Below are 21,333 nucleotides of genomic sequence, written 5' to 3'. Positions count from 1 at the left end.
CAACCATGAACATCGAGGATGTTGAATTCATGAAATTCATTAGGCCTTTGTTCAGTAGAAAACAACATCATATACGCTATTTTGTTCTTGTTTACATACTTTTTTCAAAGAAAAGCTAGACTTCAATCAAGACAGTTAGCAACAATTCATCATGCTTTCAAGAAATGCGAGGAGTTTACTAAAGCGTGTGACATCAGCACCAGCTTGCAGAGCTGCAACCAAGAGCAGTTTTATGCCAGTAGTTCAGAAAGTTAGACTCAACTCTACACAGCGCAAGCCTGCTGAAGATGGAAAGGCAACATCAACCAACTTATTCAATGATGCAGACCCAAATCGGAATCATATGTTTGAATACTCATGGGGTACATGGTTGAAGAACGATGAAATCGAAAAGCAAAAGAGACTGACCAAGTTCTCGATTCAAGGATTAAATGACCTGATTAAAAGAATCATCAGCATTGAGAAATCCGGTGTTGTCAAGGAAAAGAATCCCGATGAAATCAAGAGGATTGAGAATATAAGGGTGCTGTCTAATAATATCGCACATTTTTTCAAGGATTCTAAGAATGAGAACAATATCAAGCAGATTGTTTCGTTGCATGAAGGTAAGCACCACAGAATCTACAGAATAGAAATTGAGGGCGTTGAAAAGAAATTGGTTTTAAGATTGCCATACACTCTCCATTCTCAGTTGTTCACCAAGAGAAAGCTTGAGAGTGAAGTTGCCACGATGGATTTTTTGACCAACGCCTTCAACTTGAACATTCCAAAGGTTCTTTCCTATAGTGGAGACTATGACAACTTTGTTGGCCATCCGTTCATTTTGATGGAATATGTTGACGACGTTGAGTCTTCGTTGATGAAGAAATGGAATCCACTCATGGAGAGCAAGGATGACCGTCTAGATGATCCTGAGGCAATCGAGAAGTTGAACGAAGTCATTGAGCCATTGGCCGATTTCAATAAGATTGTTAGCGACTTTGTTTTCGATAACTACGGATCGATCTATTTCAAAGACGATTGTCCCGAAAATTTGGAGAAGGTTGCATATGAGAACCAGGATAGATGGGTGATTGGTCCTACTGTCGAGACTGCATATTACAGAAACAAACAATATGTGAAAGAGGAGGATTTGAACAAGTACGTTGGGCCATGGAAGGGTTCGGAACCTTTGAAGATGATCAAGGACTTGGTTGAATTGGAGCTTCACAGTTTGAGGGTGAGACTGAGCTTGGTCGATAGCGGTAAGGTCACGACGGATACCAAGGAAGGGCTGGAGTTCTGCATCAAGATTTTCGAGAAGTTGGACAAGATTGCCGGGGAGATGTTCAACTTGAACGAGAACGAGACGTTGATTCCCAACTTGAACGAGCTTCTCAAGCCAAGACTCTTCATTGGGGACTTGGACCCTATGAACGTTTTGGTGAGAAGCGGGGAAAAGGGCTACGAGTTTGTTGACCTTGAGAACAGTGTTGTGAAGCCGTTTTTGATCAGCAGCTACCCGAAGTTCCTCGAGTACAACGGGGCGAAAATCTTCAACTTGAAGGACGAGATAGAGAACTTCGAAGCGCTGGACGAGATCGAGCAGGAGCAGTACAAGTTCATGTTCAAGAGGACCAGAAACCAGTTTTTGTGGGAGGTTTCCATCAACAAGAGAAGCAAGGACCTTGTAGGCGTGATTTCCCCCGTGATCAAGCTGATCAAGAACTGCTACCTGAACGTGCTGAACTTCAAGCAGCCTAAGGACTCGTTGTACATCGAGAACGGGTTGATCGAGATCTCCACCATGTGGGACAACTACAACGAAAACGGCGTTGTCGGCAAGTTCAAGGGCGAGAAAAACCCAATCAAGTTCACCGACGACGAGATCAAGGAGTTCACCGACGAGATCAGAGACTACGAGGCCGAGAACAGCAGCAATCCCTTCATTGCCACCGACGGCTGGGTGCCCCAGGACATGTTCAAGAGGCTACAGGACCAGGGCATGATTGTCCGCGACGACGAGAAAAACGAGTGGGCCGTCGACACCGAGAAGATCTTGAAATGAGCCCCGCCCTCCAACCCTGCCATCAACCCTGCCTGCATGTGTATACTCCAGTAAATATAGCCAACCACTCGATAACGACGACAAAAATTGTCCCAATCCACCGTTCGGGCCTGTAAAACCGTTGGTTGATCCGACCCCGCTGTGAACCGCCTGCCGTCTGCGCTTCTATTCGCCATGCGCCTGGCCAGACCTCTGCCGAGCCTGCCACAAGCACATCCTCCACGCACAGACGATAATGGAGTCCGGCTGTGCGGCTGTGCGCGGCCGTTCCCGTGCTGCTGCCGTCCAGACGGGTCTAATGCCACAAGCAACGCCAGTTGGCGACAATGCAGGATGCCATAACGCCGGGTGTGGTGGCCAGGCCAGGCCCGCAGGCCGTGGGCCGAAGGCCGTAGGCGCAACCAGTGCAGATTGCAAACGCAGCGCAGCGCAGTCGGTGACGCAGTAGCGACCCGCGGCTGGCAATGCCCTGGCCGGCTCCCCGAGGCGCGCGCACGGCGTCCGCACGCGTGTGCCTCTCGGGTCAACTCCAATTGGCTTGCGCTTATCCGGAGGGCATTAGGCCCGCTGAAGGGCGCCAACTGAAGGGCATCTCGTTGGTGTCTGCCGGCCCCTCTGCCAGTGTGTCGGGCATGGCTGCGGCAGTGGTTGCCGTTGCGGGTGCTAGGCTATCGTTGGCAGAGCCCGGGTCCCTTATCTGAGAGAGGTATGCCCCCGGGGCTTGAGCAGAGGAGAAAGGGCACGCACAGGGAGGGCAATAGGCATTCGCCGGCGGGCAGGCGGCGAAGCCCTGTCAAGCGGGCGCAGGCAGCAGAGTGGACGGCTGGCGCCACAGGTCCCCTCGGACAGGGTGTGCAGGGATGGCCAGCGGGGGTCACAGGCGGACGCTGTAGGCAGTGGCAGCATGGCGGGACGCACGCACGCAAATCCGTTATCAGTGAGGAAGAGAATTTTTTTCTCCTTTTTTCTTCGTTTTCGCAGATTAGATTGTTATCCATGGTTTTCCGGGGCTTTCCACATGGCTTTTCGTGCATTGTGGAGCGTATTGTCTTTATCGAACTTATCTGGATTTCTATTGCCAGTCGTGGTGCGTCTGCTGCGATTAGAAAGAGAGATTGGTCTGCTGATAATGCGTAGCAGCACTAAAAAGCAATTTTCACCTCTGCCCGTCTTGCCTTATGGATGTGCTCCCTCTTTGATGAGCACCGTATATCTCGGCTCTGGTGGCGGAGAGATGCTGCCGATGCCTGGTGCAGCATGAATCTATAAATTTCAGTGCTTTCCCTTGCTGTATTTCTTTCTCTCCGTCTGTGTCTCTCAGCCTTCGGTTTTCTGTTGCACTCTCTTCTCTTTTCTTTTTTCTATCTTCCGTTTCATAAGACACTTAGCACATACTCCCTCAGCAATGTCCATTGAAAAAACATACGACGAGAAGGACATGGTCGACACCTCGGTGTCGCCAGTCCAGGACTACTCCTCGAAGCAAGGCGACGCTAACGGCTACGTGGACCCTTACGCACAGTTTGAGAAAGAAGACAATGGCTTCTTCAGAAACTTCATCGACGGTTTCAAGCCCCTCGACTTTGGTGAGATCGACCCAAACCTTTCCGACGTTGAGAGAGCCAACTTGATTGCAGCCAGAGCTCCGTTGAAGAGATCCCTTAAGAACAGACACTTGCAGATGATTGCTATCGGTGGTTCCATCGGTACCGGTCTTTTCGTGGGTTCGGGTTCTGCCCTTGCCACTGGTGGTCCAGCTGCCTTGGTTATTGCGTGGATTTTGACCGGTATCATGATGTACTGTACCGTCCAAGCATTGGGTGAATTGTGTGTTGCTTTCCCTGTGGCTGGTTCCTTCGTTCAATACAACACTAGATTTATTTCTGCCTCCTGGGGTTTCTGCATGGCCTGGAACTACGCTTTACAATGGTTGGTTGTCTTGCCTTTGGAATTGGTTGCTGCTGCAATCACCATCGATTACTGGAATGCCGAGATCAACTCGGCTGCTTGGGTCACCATTTTTTACTTCTTGGTGCTCTTCATCAACGTCTTCGGTGTCAAGGGTTATGGTGAAGCCGAGTTCATCTTCTCCTTCTTGAAGGTTCTTGCCATCGTTGGTTACATCATCTTGGGTATCGTGATCAACTGTGGTGGTGGTCCAGAAGGTGGCTACATTGGTGGTCAATTCTGGAAGAACCCAGGTGCCTTTGCTGCTGGCTTCAAGGGTGTTTGTGCCGTCTTCGTCACCTCTGCATTCTCCTTCGCCGGTACTGAATTGTGTGGTTTGGCTGCTGCTGAAACCGAAAACCCAAGAAAGTCTTTACCTTCTGCTACCAAGCAAGTTTTCTGGAGAATTGCTCTCTTCTACATCATCTCCTTGACTTTGGTTGGTTTGAACGTTCCTTACACCGACCCAAGATTATTGGGTAACTCAGGTGCTGCTGCTTCTCCATTCGTCATCTCTATCAGAAATGCAGGTATCAAAGGTTTACCTTCGGTCATGAATGCCGTCATTATGATTGCTGTCTGTTCTGTTGCTAACTCCTCTGTTTACGGTGCTTCCAGAACCATCGCTTCCTTGGCTGACCAAGGTTTTGCCCCAAGAATCTTCGGTTACATTGACAGGGAAGGTAGACCATTAGTCGGTGTTGCTATCTCCATGATTATTGGTTTACTTTGTTACTTAGCTGCATCCTCCCATCATGCTGACGTTTTCAACTGGATGTTGGCCTTGTCTGGTTTATCCTCTATTTTCACCTGGGGTTCCATCTGTGCTTGCCATCTTAGATTCAGAAGAGCTTTGCAAGTTCAAGGTAGAGGCACCGACGAACTTTCTTTCACTTCTCAATGTGGTATCATTGGTTCATGCTTTGGTGTTTTATTGAACTGCTTGATTTTGATGGCTCAATTCTGGGTCGCCTTGTTCCCAATTGGTGAAGCAGCAAACCCAACCTCTTTCTTCCAAGTCTTTTTATGTGTCCCAATTTTGATTGTTTGGTACTTCTTCTGGGTCTTCTACAAGAAGGACTACAAGTTCTTCTTGAGATCAAAGGACATCGACATCGACACTGGTAGAAGAGAAGTCGACTTGGAGTTATTGAAGCAAGAAATTGCAGAAGAAAAAGCTTTTATCAGATCCAAGCCTTTCTACTACAGAGTATACAAATTTTGGTGTTAATTCAAATTATACTTTGAGTTCTATATACTGACAAAAAACCTTCAGTTCTTTATATATATCGTTTCCTTCTTTTTAATTAAAATTAAATCAAATTTCATTTCAAAAACATTTTCTTGAAATCTGCTATGTTTGAAGAACGAATAAATAAGATTTATCGAGATATGAATAAATAGTCGGTGGGCATATAAAAAGTAGTCTCCTTTATATGTTTTATATAGTGTGACAAAATGTTATTGAAAATGGCGATCGGACTGTAAGAACAGCTATGTGTGCCGATTTCTCATTTGCAAAGTTGCCAATAATGGAAGAATAATAGTAGTGTAACAGAGTAAAATGATATAGCTGATCAATCCAATCAACCTCTTAATCAATTCCCTTTGTCAACTCTGGCCTGCATTAATGACTGTTCGCCTTCTCTACCGCCCAAGTCTTTGTATAAACCTTCGTATGGGTAAGATCTAGGCATGTTCGGTCTTTCAGGCCAGATATCAAAAGCGTAGATGCTGTATGCAAACAAACCCAATAGACCAAAGAAAATCGAAAGTTCTCTCACTGCAACGTGGTCTTTAACTGTCTGAAAATGGTCCGGAGACCACATATCCATGTAATCATGGTATGGGTGGATCTCTTCACCGAAATTGACTCTATTTTGCTGATCATCATATTTAGCATATGGGTCTCTGTATTGTGGTGGCACATAGTTTTCTGGGGTTTTGATGCCAAATTGCTTTTCAGCATCTGGTAAAAATTTTGGTAATCCGTACTTTGCTGATGTTGAATTAAATCTCTTGAAAGCTTGCACTCTCAGGAGACTAGATTTTGTTAGTATGGATCTAGAGAACATCTTGAGTGTGTGTGTATGTGTGTGTATGTTTCTGAAAGATGTCAAACTGAAGAACTGATCTTGCAGGAAAGATATCGTGATACTCACTATCTGCTATTGCAGTACTGTTAATTCCACTGTGTCTACATATTACTCCTCCAATCTCAGCCAGACAACAAAAAACTCAAGCAATTGAGGGGATGGAGGAAACCCCTTTCTGGTGCACGGAAGAGGTGGGTAAAGCACAAGCAGCGACGCGTCGATTGTGGCGGTACTTGTGTCAGCATTGTCCTCCATCTTCCTACTTCTCCCAGTTGCTCGCCCAATTTGGCGACTTTTTTCTCTCTTTGCTTTGGCTTTGCCCTCGGCTCGATCCATTTGCCAATATTGTCCTCTGCAAGACCGTAGCCGTTACATTAAATTGTTCTTGTTTTGACCTTTTCCTTACCTGAAAATACTCCAATCTGGCCGCAAATTATGGATTCTGAATCTCCATGTCGAACATTCTATCCTCCACTGAATTGAAATTGCTAGATCTACTTACAGATTCGAATATATTGATAGATGAACTCTATCATCTTCAGAACTTTCAATCAATTACGAACTATAATCCCAATCCTGACAATATAATACTAAATAAAGATTCTCAAAGTTTTGTCAACTTCAAGAATGATTTAAATCTGGACATATGGCCTCAACCTGGAAAGAGGCTGACAAGAAGGATATCTGTTGATCAGAATAATGTTGCCACAAAATTGAAAAATAAACTATCGGGTCTTCTCGATTCACGAATAAAAGAAAGGTTAGAGTTGCAGTCGAACGATAAAAATATTGTCAAGCATGATCAGAACGGGAAGAAGAGAAGGTCGGAACTTAACTCTGTTTCTAAAAGTCCCAAAAAACTCAAACTATCAAAAATGATAAATTTGAATTTAACCGTCAAGCCTCAAATAGTAACCCACCCAAGTCATATACCTACTCATTCCTTTGCATCGATTGACGATCTGTTCGCTTCATATAGGAATGTCATTGAGGATCCCACACCAGAGATGGATGCGAAAGACTTTGAGGAATACATTAAAGCTCAATCATTACTAGTCGACAAAATCAAAGACGCTGTAAATAACAAGCACCTACTTTATATTGATTTCAACGAAAATATCTTCAAAAATGTTCCAAGCGGTATGCGTGAACCAACAATGATTAAAAGAAATCAAAATTACAATTTAAACTACTATAAACCTACAGAAACACCATTTAGAATGAAAAATGATTTAACTCATTATGATCATTTGTTAGCTCAGGGAACAAAATCATCCAAATTAATACATGACCTACGTACTACCAAAATTCAAAAATGTAAAAGAATTGCACAGATGATTGAAGTGCATTTCAAGCGATTGTCACAGGAAAAAGATAAACAAGAGAAAGAGTACAAGAAGAAAATTACTCGATTAGCAAGAGAAACCGCAAAGGAAGTGAAGAAAAAGTGGTTGATAGCAGTCAAGGCGTACAAGATTTTGGAGGAACGAGAGAGAGAACGCGAGAGGTTATTAAAATCTAAAGAGCAATTATCCAAGATACTAGACCACAGCACTAAAGTGTTAGGGGCTCAGCTAGTCGGTAAAACGTCAAACAATAACTCCAGTGTTGAACCCGAGAAGAATAGTGCTCCAGAGACTGATGAATCTACGACAGGTACTAGTAACGACGAAATGTCAAGTTCCAGTGATTCTGAAGCTGAAGAGGATAATGAAACCAATGTTACAGATAATGCCACTATACCCAGTCATAAAGAAGAAGAAGATGATAATAAATTGAGTTTGGAAGCATTGAAAGAAAAGTACAGTTTCTTGGATAGGTCGGAATCTCAAGCTGCTGACATTGTGAAACTAGATCATTCGGCCCATTCGGCCCATTCGGCCCAGTCTTTATCTTCGTTGTACAATGAGAAGGAAGAAGCCACAATCGAATCTAAGTCATGCATGATTGATCAGCTAGATGAGAATGAAAGGGCTAAAATGTTATCTAACAGTTTAGACGTCAACTCAGTCTTGAGCGACGAAAGCAACTCATTATCAGACTCTGATATTGACTCATCTTCAATGTCCGATTTTGGCAGCGATTCTGAGCTAGAAAACGTTCCGAACTTGAGATCCCTATTCTCTAACAACAACATATCAGACTCAGATGATGATGAGTCTGTATATAGCGATAACGCTGGTACTGAGACACCGTCTTCTTCCCCAGAACATACTGCAGAAACTGCTGTTGGCACCGATGATGACGGAATTCCAGATGTTACCACCCCAGCTTTGTTGAAGGGTCAGTTACGTCCATATCAGAAACAGGGTCTAAATTGGTTAGCTTCCTTATACAATAACGGTACAAATGGAATTTTGGCAGATGAAATGGGATTAGGTAAGACCATTCAAACCATTTCTCTTCTATCATATCTTGCATGTGAGAAAAACGTGTGGGGCCCACATCTAATTGTTGTACCAACATCTGTAATGTTGAATTGGGAAATGGAGTTCAAAAGATTTGCACCAGGTTTTAAGGTTTTAACATATTATGGATCTCCTCAACAGCGAAAAGAAAAGAGGAAGGGTTGGAACACACCGGATACTTTTCATGTGTGCATAACCTCTTATCAACTTGTGGTGCACGATCAGCCTATTTTTAGAAGAAAAAAGTGGAAGTATATGATATTGGATGAGGCCCATAATATTAAAAATTTTAAGTCTCAAAGATGGAAGGCACTATTGAATTTTAACACTGAACACAGAGTTTTACTTACTGGTACTCCTCTTCAGAACAACATCATCGAACTCTGGTCCTTATTATATTTTCTTATGCCTTCATCAAAAGAAGGTGGTATAACCATGCCTGAGGGATTTGCAGATTTGATGGATTTTCAACAGTGGTTTGGAAAACCTGTTGACAAGATCATTCAGCAGGGTGGTGATGACAAAGAAACAAGAGAAACTGTCAATAAATTGCACCAAGTTTTGAGACCTTATTTACTAAGAAGGTTGAAGCAAGACGTTGAAAAACAAATGCCAGCTAAGCATGAACATATCGTTTACTGCAGGCTCTCAAAGAGGCAAAGGTTGTTGTACGATGATTTCATGAGCAGAGCACAAACTAAAGAAACATTAGCTAGTGGTAATTTTTTGAGCATTATCAACTGCCTAATGCAACTTCGAAAAGTTTGTAATCATCCTGATCTATTTGAAGTTAGACCTATTTTAACCAGTTTTGCTCAAGATAAATCGGTTGCTTCCAATTTCGAACTTCAGAATCATGTCGTTAGAGGTTTATTGAAGCAGAATAGTCAGGAAATCGTTGATAAATCTTTTATCAATCTGATTTCAGGCTTGAAGCGTTTTGATCTTGAAACTTCGTACCATTTGAAGACCATAAAAGCTTTGAACGCATCAAACATTTTCGAAAATAAAATTGACGAATTGGAAAAAAAGGTTGAAGGAAAGATTCTAGAGCCTAACTTTAATGACTTACAGGTTTATTACGAGTACGTATTAAATAAAGAAAACACGGATTTGTTGGAAATGATGCGTCACAGAAAATATGTTAACGACTTCAACTGTAATAAAACGCAACTAATCTCCTCCAGTGTGATTGATATTTTAACACTTCGAAAACCAAGAAATCATTTAATTCAACTTCAACGTTTGTCATTGGTTAAAAGCGTTGATACGAGGTGCTCTTTGATGAAGGAGATACTAGAAAAATATGCGTTTGTTACTCCTAAGGCTGTCTGTAACAATATGAATGACTTACTCTATCCTACAGACTTGCAACAGGAGCTTAGACATGATTCTCAAACAAATATCATCGAGAACCCTTTTCACCAGATACAAGTAAAATCATCTATTGCTTTCCCTGATAAATCATTGTTGCAATATGACTGTGGTAAGCTTCAAAAACTAGCTCAGCTTTTACACAATTTAATTCCTCAAGGGCATAGAGTCTTGATATTTACTCAAATGTCGAAAGTTTTAGATATTCTTGAACTATTCCTTAACTACCATGGATATACTTACATGCGTTTGGACGGTGCAACCCGTATTGAAGACAGACAGTTATTGACAGAACGTTTCAACAATGATTCCCGAGTCAAGTGCTTTATTTTGAGCACTAGAGCTGGTGGACTTGGTATCAATCTAACGGGTGCAGATACTGTTATTTTCTACGATTCGGATTGGAATCCAGCCATAGATAAGCAGTGTCAGGACAGATGCCACAGAATTGGACAAACTAGAGATGTTCACATCTATAGATTCGTGTCCGAGTATACCATTGAAGCTAATATTTTAAAGAAAGCAGAGCAAAAGAAACATCTTGATAATGTGGTTATACAAAAGGGTGATTTCACAACCGACTACTTTAGTAAGTTAACAGTCAATGAGCTGTTGGGTAAAGAAACAGAAAACATAGAAACAGATGTTGAAAACAGTGCAAAATCAAACGGCACCATTTTGAGAAAAGGACAAGATTTCACTAAAGCTTTGGAAATGGCAGAAGATGCAGAGGATGCCAAAGCTGCTGAGATTGCAATGCGTGAATCTAATGTTGATGTAGAAGATTTCTCTGATAGTGAGAAAAATACCAGTTCAAGTGTTACCGAAACTAGTGAGTTCAAAGCTGATAGTGGTAACCAGAATAGCAACACTGAAGGTGTAGAGGTGGAAACTTTAGCACGTCGTATTGTTGCACGTAAGGAAATTCGTACGTACAAAGATGATGTCAAACAACCAAATGGTAAATCACATGATCCGGATGCGGTTGCGAATGAAGAAGATTATAGCAAGATGGATAACCCAGATACCGAAGCTGAAAACAAGCATTGCGAAAAAGCAAACGAGGAAAGAGAGGGAGGAGAAAATGATGGCGATGAAAAGGGTGGTGAAAACGAAAGCGATGACGGTGAAGACGACGGTGAAGAAGACGATGAAATTGGTCATATTGACGAGTATATGATTCGTTTCATTGCCGGAGGTTATTACTTTGACTAACTTACTGTATTACTAGAAACTCGTTAACCATGTAATTTTATAAATTCAAAAACGTTACTCAAAATGATTTAGCTAAGAACCAGCCAATCAAAAAAATCACAAGGTAGCAGACATACTCTTTGATTTTTTGAATGGGGATTTCTGGAATAATCTCCAACATTTTCAAGCTATTCATGTTAGCTTGGGTGTAAGGAAAATATCTCGCTTTCAAAAGGATTTCGGCCCATAATGGTTGCTTGAGGACTGCTCTTTCGTGGGTAAAACTGTCTACGGTCCATTTGGAATGATAGTTACCAAAGCCACTGCTACCGATTCCACCAAAAGGTGAAATGAAGCAGCCAGCAGACATTAAGGTTTCATTCACTGAAATTGAGCCGGATCTTAAGTACTTTTTCAGGGTTACCAAATCCTGATCCGAAAAGGAGAACAAATAAGCAGTCAATGGACAATCGTGAGTTGTAGCGACTTTCTGCACTATTTTCTGAAACGAGCCACTGTATCTCATAATTGGAAGGATAGGACCAAAAATCTCGTTTGACATCAAAGGATCGTCCCACGAAACGTCTGCTACAACTGTTGGCTCAATAAACAGAGATCCTGCAAATGTCTTTCCACCAGCTATGACCTTACCCCTAGTTTGTTTGATTAAACCATCCAACCTGAGAAAACCTTTTTTGTTAATGATGTGAGTAAAGTCGGAAGTTTCATCAAGCTCAGCATATGTAGATTGATAGCTCTGCAATAATGTTTCAAGTACATCGTCGTAAACTGAATCTTCAACTAGTAAATAGTCTGGAGCAACACAGGTCTGTCCTGAATTCGTGAATTTACCCCATAGTAAGCGATCCAATAAAGTTCTGATTGACTTCTTATCAACGTTGTTCGTCACAAATGCAGGGGACTTACCACCCAGTTCAAGAACGACTGGGGTCAAGTTCTTACTTGCTGCTTCATAAACTATTTTTCCCACATTTGTAGAGCCTGTGAAGAAAATTTTATCAAACTTGCACTCATTCAAAAGATACTCAGACTCAGGAATTCCCCCATTGACAACAGCGACTTGATCTTTCGGTAAAGCGGCTTCAATTACATTTTTCATAACCGTGGAGAAATTTGGTAGCTGATCAAATGGCAACTTCAAAATAACATTGTTGCCTCCAGCGATTGCTCCAATTAATGGTGAAATTGCAAGAATCAGTGGATAATTGAATGGTGAGATAATCAAGACTGTACCTAAGGCAATTTTTTCAATCTGTATGGTTAAAGTTGAGAAGTTTATTGGAAGCGAAGATGGTGAGGTTGGCTTGAGAACAGAATCCAGATTCGCAAGTACATTGTTTAGTTCAGCAACAGCTTGGCCGAACTCGGTAAGGTAAACCTCCATTCTGGGTTTGTTAAAATCTTTCTTTACAGCATTCGCAATTGGCTCAAACGATGCTGATAAAGAATCCCTGAATTTCTTTAAGAGTGTCTTTGACTCGTCTTGGGAACGAGGGCTATTGGCAAAGGTTTGTGTCAAAAGCGTATAGCTTTTTTCAATATCGCTGAGATTGGCAGACATTGCTGTACTTTGTTGTTGACTGTGTCAAATGATAATAAGTTATGGTGCCACGGTGGAAGGAGGCAACGCTTTGTTGGTCTTAGAAAGATCGCTGGCACCATTCCCCCAGATGTACAGAATTAACCATGGAATCCGAAATTAGAATCTGCATTCTCGGAGCGAGTAACAAATCATATAGGAAAATCATTGGTGTGCATAGATTTAATTTATTCTGACGCCAATTAGCCCAATTCTGGCATGAGTACAGAGAGCAGAATCAAGAGCACATGCTACTAAGAGAGTTAAATTGTCTTACATGTGTGCGATGCCGGTTTCTAGGCCCGTGTAGTATGAGATTATGAAGGACGATGATCCACATCGAACCCAATATTACGAAAGTTAGATAAGTTTGCGTCTTGACCCCGAATGTTACCGATTTACTTTCAAGCTGAAGCACCTTTTGCTTTCCTAACTATCAAACCGTTTTCTGTTTTTGATTTACACTAACAAAGATCTCAACATTCCCCCAGCAGAAATTATCATTTTGCTAGTCCATCTTTTTGTTGTTCAGCTACTTGCGAAACAGGAGCTTAAAGAAAATTAATGCTAGCTGAGTCTTGTCATCCATAGATCGTTGGCAACTGCTGAACAGCATATATAGGGTATGTCATTGGCTTAAACCCGTGTTCGGTAGATGGGGCGAAAATGTGGAAGCAAAAGAGAGAATTGATCGGGGGATTGGGCTCTAATCTGGCGTCAGTATGGAGCGGAAGAGAGGGGCTATGGTAAAAAATTGAACTTAAATTTCCTAATTTCCTTCATTGTTCTCTCTTAAGGCAAGTTTTCACCGCCATCAGTCGACCTATCCTCAAAAGCTAGTGGCACAATGCTTAAGAGAACCAACAAGTTATATCAACTGGCGAAAAGTGTTTCACGTTATGTTCCCCCAAGTCAACGTGCAATCATACAACATAAAGAATATGCCAAAAGTAAAAGACAAAGTGATGTTCTAGGCAAGATAGTACGTTATGGAGCTTTCACTTTGGTCAGTGGGTCAATATTAATGTATTTATGGCAGCCTTGGAATCCGTACTCTAAAGAAGTGAGTAAGGAACTTCGAAAAGGTTTGTGGGAAGAAAGAGATGGGAATGAAGACTACTTGAACGCCTTGAAATACTATTTGAAGGCGATGAAAGTCGCTAAGGAGAATGAACACATGGACCAGCTTAGCATGCAATACACAGGAATTGTTTTGAAAGTTGCTGAAATGTACCAAAATTTGAAAATGATAGAAAACTTGACTGCTACCTACTACAATTTAAGCACATTTATTTTTGAGAATTTGATTCACGGAACTATTAAGGATGACAATCCGGAGAAAGAACTACTGATAGATAGAGATTTGATTGTCATTACTCGATGGGCCATGCTAATGCAGAATGCAAAATCCAAAAATTGGGTTTCGGACGTTAGCAACGAATTGCGTGATAGGATGGCGTTCATTGAAAATAATGAGATGCTGAACGATTTGCCCTGGATAGCTACCGATCCTAAAAGCAAGAAAATCAACACGAATGACCTTATTGATATATGGGCTGAAACGAAAGTAGACAGGTTTGGTATTAACCACACGAAAAAGACCGAGTGGATTGAAGAAAATATAAATTCGGAGGAAGGAAAGCAATATCTTGAATGCTGGGACATTATGAGATCTTTTAAAGATAGGAATTGGCCTGTGTGGATTGAATCATATTTAAAGCTTCGTGACTTTTATGCCATGCTCCAGATGAACAGGGGAAATACTACCTCTTGCATTCAAATCCTACAAAGTAATTTGTTATGGTCTACGGTTGCCGGATTTGACAATAGCGTAAACAGTACGACGCAGATCCATAATCTTGCGTCTGCCTGGTTTCAGCTTGGTCAGCAAACAAATGACAAAACTGCTTATGCTAATTCTAGAGCAATATATGAAAAACTAATATCAAAGGTGACCACAAAAGACCCAATTTTACCTATATCATATTACTCCTTAGGTGTATTGGCACTGCAGTTGGAGGATAAAAAGTCGGCAACTCAGAATTTTTCCAAAGCGAGAGCATTAGCAGTTGACTTAGACCAGTTACAAATTGTAGATAAGATAGATGATGAGTTATTGAAAAACTTGAAAATTAATTAAAGACATGGTATATTACCCCTTTTTTCTTACCAAATAAATTTTACTGAATGAGCAAAAAATTTTGGTATGAGGCCAACAGGAATCGAACCTGCAACCTTTCGATTTGGAGTCGAAAGCTCTACCATTGAGCCATAGCCCCAACCAGTTCCTAATTTTGACTAAGTGCGATTCTAATGTTATGTACTTACTTGTTTTAACTAGCAACGTTTTTAACTAGTCAGTATTTTATTGGGAAGAAGCTGTAGGAGGAAATCAATTTCTTTGGTCCTTTTTTCGAAGGTAAATTAATTAAAATTTTTGTGTACAAACTTTTAATTACAATTAAAAAAACCAATCAAAAGTTAACTTTTAACGCAAAATAGTGAAGTAAATTAAGATTAGGGTTCATAAGCACTTGGTTTTGATCCTTCTAAATCATCCCACATGCTTACTAGGACCACACGCTCGTCCCCCTCAAACCAAGGCTCTCTACCGTGTGATACTTGATAATTGTCTACCAAAAGTAGATCGCCCTCTTGCCATTTATGCAAAAACTCTATCTCTCTTGATATTCTGTTGACCACCTCTAAGTACTCGAAAGAAATGACTTCGCCATCATCGTATGTAGAGGGCAAGTAAACACCGCCATTCTTGCCGTGATATGGGGGCCTCAACGCGTCAGCATCTCTTGAAGTTCCATATCTTCCATTAAGGCCGTTGAAAAACACTGGCAACTGTGTTATAGGGTGTTTGCGAAATGCAGGAACATGTTGTCTAACAGTGACCGACCCGTCTTCGTTCCAGCTGAAATCATCGGTCAACCGCTTAATTTGTATTTCTGCCTTCCTCTTCTTGGTTTCAAAACTATCACTCTCTTCTATTTCTTTCCCAAATGAATCAAAATCTTCCCAGAAAAACTCGTTGCCTTTTGTTACGGTCGACTTTTTGGTCTTGGAAGGATAAACCTGAATGCTCGTCAACTTCTTCTTTGACAACTCGTGAATAAATTCTGGTATCTCTTCATAAACCTTAGAATAAAACTCATTTGAATTTGCTATCGGTGAACCTCCCCCTCCGTGTTTTGGTACCTTTTGAGCAAAAAAGTGAATGTTCGAAGGGAAATGAGAGTATCTGGCGTATTCATTATGTTGATAAAATCTTGTGCGGGGCGGTCCTTCGTTTGCAGTGTAAACATTCTCTGCCTTTTTGAATCTCTTTCCAGCTAAACCGATCTGCTCAAATGGCGTTCTTCCTCTTCCTGTTTCAATGGCCGTAACAAATTCGGAAAATGCTTCGCTAGAATTGTCCCCAAGCCCTCTCAACAGTACTGCTCCGTGCTTGGTGAGTAAATCCGTGAACTTTCCGCCACTTGAAATTTCATACAAAATTTCAGAAATTTGTTTGCGATCATTGATGTCAGTGGCCTTGATTTCCAAAGCTAAAGGAAAGACATTTTGGTTGATAGTCCTGGTATTTGGAACTTCAATACTTTGAAATTCGACAGAAAAACCGCCTTTGGAATGTTTAAAGTTTTCTTCACTTTGAGCCACCATGTTTTGCCGTTTTGGAATGAAGAAACTTAAAGTTTCTATTGATCACACAAAACAGATCTCAGCGTTGTTAGGCAGCAAATGCAGAACGTTATGTATTTATCGGTGAAAGGAGTAAGCGAAGCAGCACAATTTAGAGGTAGCTTGTAAAACTACCATTAAAACTGTGGCACCCGCCACAATAAGGCGGAAAAGTATGGAGACTTGCCTGATGGATCTTATCTGGTGACTTCTTTGTTGCGAATCTCTCAATTAGCTTTTAATTTAGTTTTTGGGAAATAAAATAGCAAACAAATTAGGGTTTCAACCGTTAAACGTTTAACGCCACATTATTCTCTCTAAAAATGGAATTGAAGAATTACTCGAGGAAGTTGGTGTGAAATACTATCCAGGAGGTATAAAACGGATACTTATCAACCACTTGCGGCTAGAACTTTATGTCCATTGGAATTGTTTAAAATTTCGAGTCTGGAACATCTATCCTAAAATCTATTAAACAACGATATCGAAAATGGTTTCAGTCGTCAATAAGTCTGAAGATCACATTAGTTTTGGGACAGACGTAGTCACTGAAATCAAAGGTGACGATATCGAACATGTCACAACAAAAGTTGAATCTTTTCAGGAATCGGATTCGACTGAACCTGTTCTGCAAAATACTAGTTGGAAAAGGTTCATCTGGGATACTTGGGGTCATCCAGATAAGAAACACAAAAAAATTATATTCAAACTTGATTCCACCTTGTTATTTTTTGCTTGTGCCTCAACATTTGTTAAATATTTAGATAAAATCAATCTAACTTATGCTTATGTTAATGGATTAAAAGAAGACTTACATATCAATGGAAATCAGTATAATTATGCAAACACAGGTTACAACATTGCAAGTATGATTTGTGGTTTTCCTGCTGCTTTCTTAATGGTTCAGATGAACAGTAGATATTTTTTAATCTTGATTGAGTTATTATGGACGATTGTTACCTTTTGTCAAACTGCTGTTAAAACTCCTACGCAACTAATTGTTGCAAGAACAATTTTAGGCGCTTTTGAATGTGGCCATTATCCAGCACTTGCATACATTCTGGGAACATACTACAGTCCTCTAGAGCTAGCAAAAAGGTCTGTTATTTTACAAGCTACCACATCTATTGGCTCCTTTTTTGGTGGTTATGTTGCATCTGGAGTTTATACAGGTTTGAATGGAGTGAACGGTCGTGCTGGCTGGAGGTGGGTGTTCATTATTGACGGAGTTATTTCCATTGGGCTTATTCTATTCCAGGTTTTTTTTTCCCCGATAGGCTTTCAAATCGAAAGCCAGACTTCATTTTAAATGAAGATGATATCCACTACTTGAAGAAAAGACTACCTGAGCAGCAGACCGATAACTATAAATTCACTTATAAGGACATAATTAGCGCCTTGACTGATTGGAAAGTTTGGGGCTTTTGGTTTTTTGGTGTGTCACAAGATATTACATCGTTGACGAACACCTTTTTCTCTTTGTGGCTAAAAGCTTGGAACACCAAGAAGCCCCATAGTTACACAATTCCTCAAATAAATCATTATGCCTCAATTATCTATGCGGTCCAGACATTTGTTGCTCTTGGAGGTGGCTGGATATCAGATACCCTACTGAAAGGTAATCGTTGGTTACCAATCGCCATATCTGGTTTTGTCGCATTTGCGATCAACATTTGCTTGGGAGCTACTCCACTTTACCCTCACAACAGGGCATTCAGATTCTTTTTGTACTGTAACACAGGGTGGGCTTTGGGCACTGCAGGTCTATATTGGGCATGGGCACAAGAAATTTTCAAGGATAATGTGAAAAAAAGAGTGATTTGTACTGGTGGAATCAATATATTTTCTTTTGTTGCCAACAGTATTTGCAATAATATCTGGTATAAAACCTCAAAAGGTCCGCACATTACAGCAGGTTACTATTTATCTGGAACATGTGGGCTACTCTATTCCCTCAATGCTTTTTTGCTTGGATTCGGAGACCGCAGACGGCTGAGGGACGTCAGAAACAGTTTGATCCAGTAAAGAAAAAACTAAGTTATTTTAATGGTGACCATCCGAAAACCAATCTCATTCTCTTCAAACTTTTTTGAGCTTTGCCGTGTACTCTTTTTTTTCTGTGATTTACAAACTTTTCAATTTTAGCATGGGCACAGATAGAAGAATATGAGACAAGAAATGCTGTTAGGCATGAAGTCTGTATGTATACTTCACAGTATAGTTAAACGTAACTTTCAGGTATTTATGGTTCCAGCTAATGATTAAAGATGAAATTTGTACCTCAAAAACATAATTTATAATTAATCTATTTTCTTACTTTTAAATGTTCTAAAAAATAGTTAAAGTTGGTTCAATAAAAGTGACTGATTTTCAATTCAAGTGTCTCTTTGTTAGAATATGATTGATACTCGTGAGAGAATATACATTTATCTACGAGGTTACTTAAATCAGTAAATAAGTAAAACCCTTTACGGCCAGCTATCAGGAGAAACGTTTTTGGCATCCAGTGGAATCTAGATTTTTTTTGATCTGCCTACTTAAAAAAATGTGGATAACACATGTGAACCCAGCCGGCATAACATCGAGAACTAGAATAAACTAAGAAAGACAAATCAATTGGCTATTTCATTGTCGCCTCATAGTACTCCGAAGGGCTTAAATTCAAATAATAATTTTTCAGTTTGAGTCTTTCCTCTTCTGCTTCAGGAGACCAGCTTTCATACTCTTCCTCAGTCTCCACTGGTCTTTCCGCCATCGTCGTAATTCGGAACGCATGTCTGGTTGATGTAGCATCCCAGTCAGCAGTCGCGGAATGAACAACTCTCCTATTATCCCAGATAACAACAGTATTCTCATCCCATTGCAGTCTGATATGTGCATCAAGACAAGTCTTTGAGTGATCCAGAAGAAAACTAAGTAAATTGTCACTTTCTTCTTGCTTCAAGCCTAAAAATCTTCTTGAAAAACCACTGTTTACAAACAATGATTTTTTTTTCAAAACAGGATGATACCTAACAACAGGATGAATACTGTCAATAACATGTTTTCTTTGAATAGCTCCAATAAGAGCTGTACCATTTGCTTGCTCTCTGGAAGAATGTAAAACCCTTAAGCCTTCTAGTTTTGTTTTTAGTAGTGGAGAAAACCTATTATAGAGCTCAACGGAATCAATAAATTGAGTATCTCCCCCTAAGCCAGTTTCAAGCATAACCAAAATGGTAATACCTGGAGTCTGATTTTCATAAGTGACGTCGGAATGCCATTTGATACTGTTAAGGCTATCTGAAAATATTTTTTCCTTTTGATTGGGGTCATTACTTTTGTAAACGACGTGGAAGTGAGGATCCTCAAGAGGTGCACCAGAGTTGGCATGAACATCTAATGGACCATAATATCCACCCCATTCCCTAAGCTCCTCAAAACTTTTGTTTTTAAAGTCTTGTCCCTTTAGTGCAACTACACCTACTTCTTCAACAAGCAAGGCCAAGTCGTCTTTTTGTTTGTTTGTTAAGGTACTTAATTGAATGCCCTCAACTACTAATATGGGAATTCTCGCTCCAGTATGGCAAAAGGGGTCTTTTGTGAAAAACGTTTGTTAGCGAAACACCCTCTCGTGAAAAATGCCGAAATCAAGAGGCCCCTCTCGTGAGAGCGCTGCTCGAAAACGACCCTTTTGTGATTAGTATGGGGAAAAAATCGGGCCGGCGAGCTTGCCGGAGGGGGAATTTTCGACGATTTTTCCGTTTCCTGTTTTCTGACGGTATGTGGTCGGTGTTCTTGCTGGACTGGAGCTAAGAAGAATAGTAGTCCATTAAAGCAGCACACACTACAATGGACAGTCTACAGTACAAGTGAATATTGCGATTATCATGGGAGTGTCTTTGACACCGTTAATGATGTGGTCACAATGTTGTCCTGTCTGGATCAAGAGACTCATTTGAAGACAGCTAGAAGACAATCCTGCCTTGAGCATTGGGAGACGTACAATAGAAACAGCAGTGACAGTAATGTGGCAGCCAGATGGCTGTCTGTTGTTGTGTGCTGGCTGGACAGGGGGTACCGGGAGAGTTGTCCAGCGCAATTGACCTGTTAATGCTTAGAATATTACCGCTGGAAATTGAACTCAGATCAGGTGATGATGTTAATAGATGAATGTGAATTCTTGGCAACTGAATTGAGTGGATGTCCGATAAAAAGATTCAAGTATAGTCTGTGATTGAACACTACATGCAAGAGGAAGTTATCAGCACACTATTCGACGGTTGAAGCGATCAAGTAGTAGTTCAGAGCTCAATCCATGGTATATTCTGCTGGTTATGAGGGACTGGAAAGACATTTATTCACAACCAGTGGATCAGCAATAGGTTCCCATGAAGATCAGCGGACCATTTATCCGCCTGGTTCACAAGGACTGTCTAATTCAGAATGTGACTATGGGGATCGTTAGGAACGGATACGTACAAATGGCCAGTGCCAGTAGTGGAAGAAGATAAGTTCAGGCCTTCCTCAGTTCGATAGTGTACAAGTAGTTTACAGAAACAGTGCTATATTGAAGAGGCAGTTATGTTTTGTTTTGCTGGAGTTATCGAAGTAAATCAACTGTACAATCTGGATGGTCTTTGATGCTAGCCACTGGCGAGTTAGGGAGAAGATAGCTGGTAAGAAACGTTCAGGTATTGGACGGAGACTGGTAGTTGAAATGTTTGTTTACTGATTACGAACTAATGAGAGACTTGATATTAGGCCTGATTTGTCGTTGAGTCGGCAATTGATAGGGCGGGTGTTCGTTAGCTGGACAGACATGCTATAATTTAGAATTGAAAATTGAAAAGCCTGTACTCTGTTGTGTTTGCAGAGAAACAATTCGAGCATTTTGTGGACCTGGGCAAAACCCAGCTGGCCAGTAAAACTTGAGTTTGTAGCTATTTAACTAGAGAATATTTCTAGTTGCTGAGCTTGGTGAATGATAAATTGTTT

General features: G+C 40.9%; 10 protein-coding genes and 1 non-coding gene across 11 annotated transcripts; 6 read left to right on the top strand and 5 right to left on the bottom strand.

Moving 5' to 3' along the window:
• Positions 1 to 304: 304 nt before the first annotated feature.
• PICMEDRAFT_21420 (hypothetical protein) lies at positions 305 to 2,002 on the top strand (the record flags this gene model as incomplete). The annotated part of the gene is made up of 1 exon (XM_019162199.1): positions 305 to 2,002. A coding segment is annotated over one exon (1,698 nt), but the record flags the coding sequence as incomplete, so codon positions are not given.
• Positions 2,003 to 2,572: 570 nt separating this feature from the next.
• On the top strand, positions 2,573 to 3,318 carry PICMEDRAFT_173319 (hypothetical protein). Its single transcript, XM_019161548.1, has one exon. The coding sequence runs from the start codon at positions 2,756 to 2,758 to the stop codon at positions 3,182 to 3,184; it is 429 nt and encodes a 142-aa protein (XP_019015653.1). The 5' UTR covers positions 2,573 to 2,755; the 3' UTR covers positions 3,185 to 3,318.
• A 134-nt stretch (positions 3,319 to 3,452) lies between these two features.
• On the top strand, positions 3,453 to 5,225 carry PICMEDRAFT_13220 (hypothetical protein; the record flags this gene model as incomplete). The annotated part of the gene is made up of 1 exon (XM_019160029.1): positions 3,453 to 5,225. The coding sequence occupies one exon, from the start codon at positions 3,453 to 3,455 to the stop codon at positions 5,223 to 5,225; it is 1,773 nt and encodes a 590-aa protein (XP_019015652.1).
• On the bottom strand, positions 5,219 to 6,148 carry PICMEDRAFT_17970 (hypothetical protein). The gene has a single exon (XM_019161831.1). It carries the CDS (start codon positions 6,067 to 6,069, stop codon positions 5,593 to 5,595), a length of 477 nt encoding a protein of 158 aa, XP_019015651.1. The 5' UTR covers positions 6,070 to 6,148; the 3' UTR covers positions 5,219 to 5,592.
• Positions 6,149 to 6,542: 394 nt separating this feature from the next.
• PICMEDRAFT_74270 (hypothetical protein) lies at positions 6,543 to 11,087 on the top strand (the record flags this gene model as incomplete). The annotated part of the gene is made up of 1 exon (XM_019164725.1): positions 6,543 to 11,087. The coding sequence occupies one exon, from the start codon at positions 6,543 to 6,545 to the stop codon at positions 11,085 to 11,087; it is 4,545 nt and encodes a 1,514-aa protein (XP_019015650.1).
• A 175-nt stretch (positions 11,088 to 11,262) lies between these two features.
• On the bottom strand, positions 11,263 to 12,516 carry PICMEDRAFT_24135 (hypothetical protein; the record flags this gene model as incomplete). The annotated part of the gene is made up of 1 exon (XM_019162336.1): positions 11,263 to 12,516. A coding segment is annotated over one exon (1,254 nt), but the record flags the coding sequence as incomplete, so codon positions are not given.
• A 997-nt stretch (positions 12,517 to 13,513) lies between these two features.
• On the top strand, positions 13,514 to 14,806 carry PICMEDRAFT_74268 (hypothetical protein; the record flags this gene model as incomplete). The annotated part of the gene is made up of 1 exon (XM_019164724.1): positions 13,514 to 14,806. One exon carries the CDS (start codon positions 13,514 to 13,516, stop codon positions 14,804 to 14,806), a length of 1,293 nt encoding a protein of 430 aa, XP_019015648.1.
• A 67-nt stretch (positions 14,807 to 14,873) lies between these two features.
• Positions 14,874 to 14,945, bottom strand: PICMEDRAFT_t130. The gene has a single exon. It is a non-coding gene; the product is annotated as a tRNA-Trp (tRNA).
• Positions 14,946 to 15,068: 123 nt separating this feature from the next.
• Positions 15,069 to 16,488, bottom strand: PICMEDRAFT_17968 (hypothetical protein). Its single transcript, XM_019161830.1, has one exon. It carries the CDS (start codon positions 16,336 to 16,338, stop codon positions 15,184 to 15,186), a length of 1,155 nt encoding a protein of 384 aa, XP_019015647.1. The 5' UTR covers positions 16,339 to 16,488; the 3' UTR covers positions 15,069 to 15,183.
• A 358-nt stretch (positions 16,489 to 16,846) lies between these two features.
• Positions 16,847 to 18,494, top strand: PICMEDRAFT_179119 (hypothetical protein; the record flags this gene model as incomplete). Its single annotated transcript, XM_019161802.1, has 2 exons — positions 16,847 to 17,614; positions 17,650 to 18,494. The coding sequence occupies 2 exons, from the start codon at positions 16,847 to 16,849 to the stop codon at positions 18,379 to 18,381; spliced, it is 1,500 nt and encodes a 499-aa protein (XP_019015646.1). The 3' UTR covers positions 18,382 to 18,494.
• A 210-nt stretch (positions 18,495 to 18,704) lies between these two features.
• PICMEDRAFT_17966 (hypothetical protein) lies at positions 18,705 to 20,031 on the bottom strand. Its single transcript, XM_019161829.1, has one exon. The coding sequence runs from the start codon at positions 19,562 to 19,564 to the stop codon at positions 18,977 to 18,979; it is 588 nt and encodes a 195-aa protein (XP_019015645.1). The 5' UTR covers positions 19,565 to 20,031; the 3' UTR covers positions 18,705 to 18,976.
• Positions 20,032 to 21,333: the final 1,302 nt, after the last annotated feature.

This window comes from Pichia membranifaciens (genome assembly GCF_001661235.1).
Source record: "Pichia membranifaciens NRRL Y-2026 unplaced genomic scaffold PICMEscaffold_6, whole genome shotgun sequence".
In the NCBI taxonomy this organism is placed as follows: Eukaryota; Fungi; Ascomycota; class Pichiomycetes; order Pichiales; family Pichiaceae; genus Pichia; species Pichia membranifaciens.
This window is presented reverse-complemented; position numbering and strand designations above follow the sequence as displayed.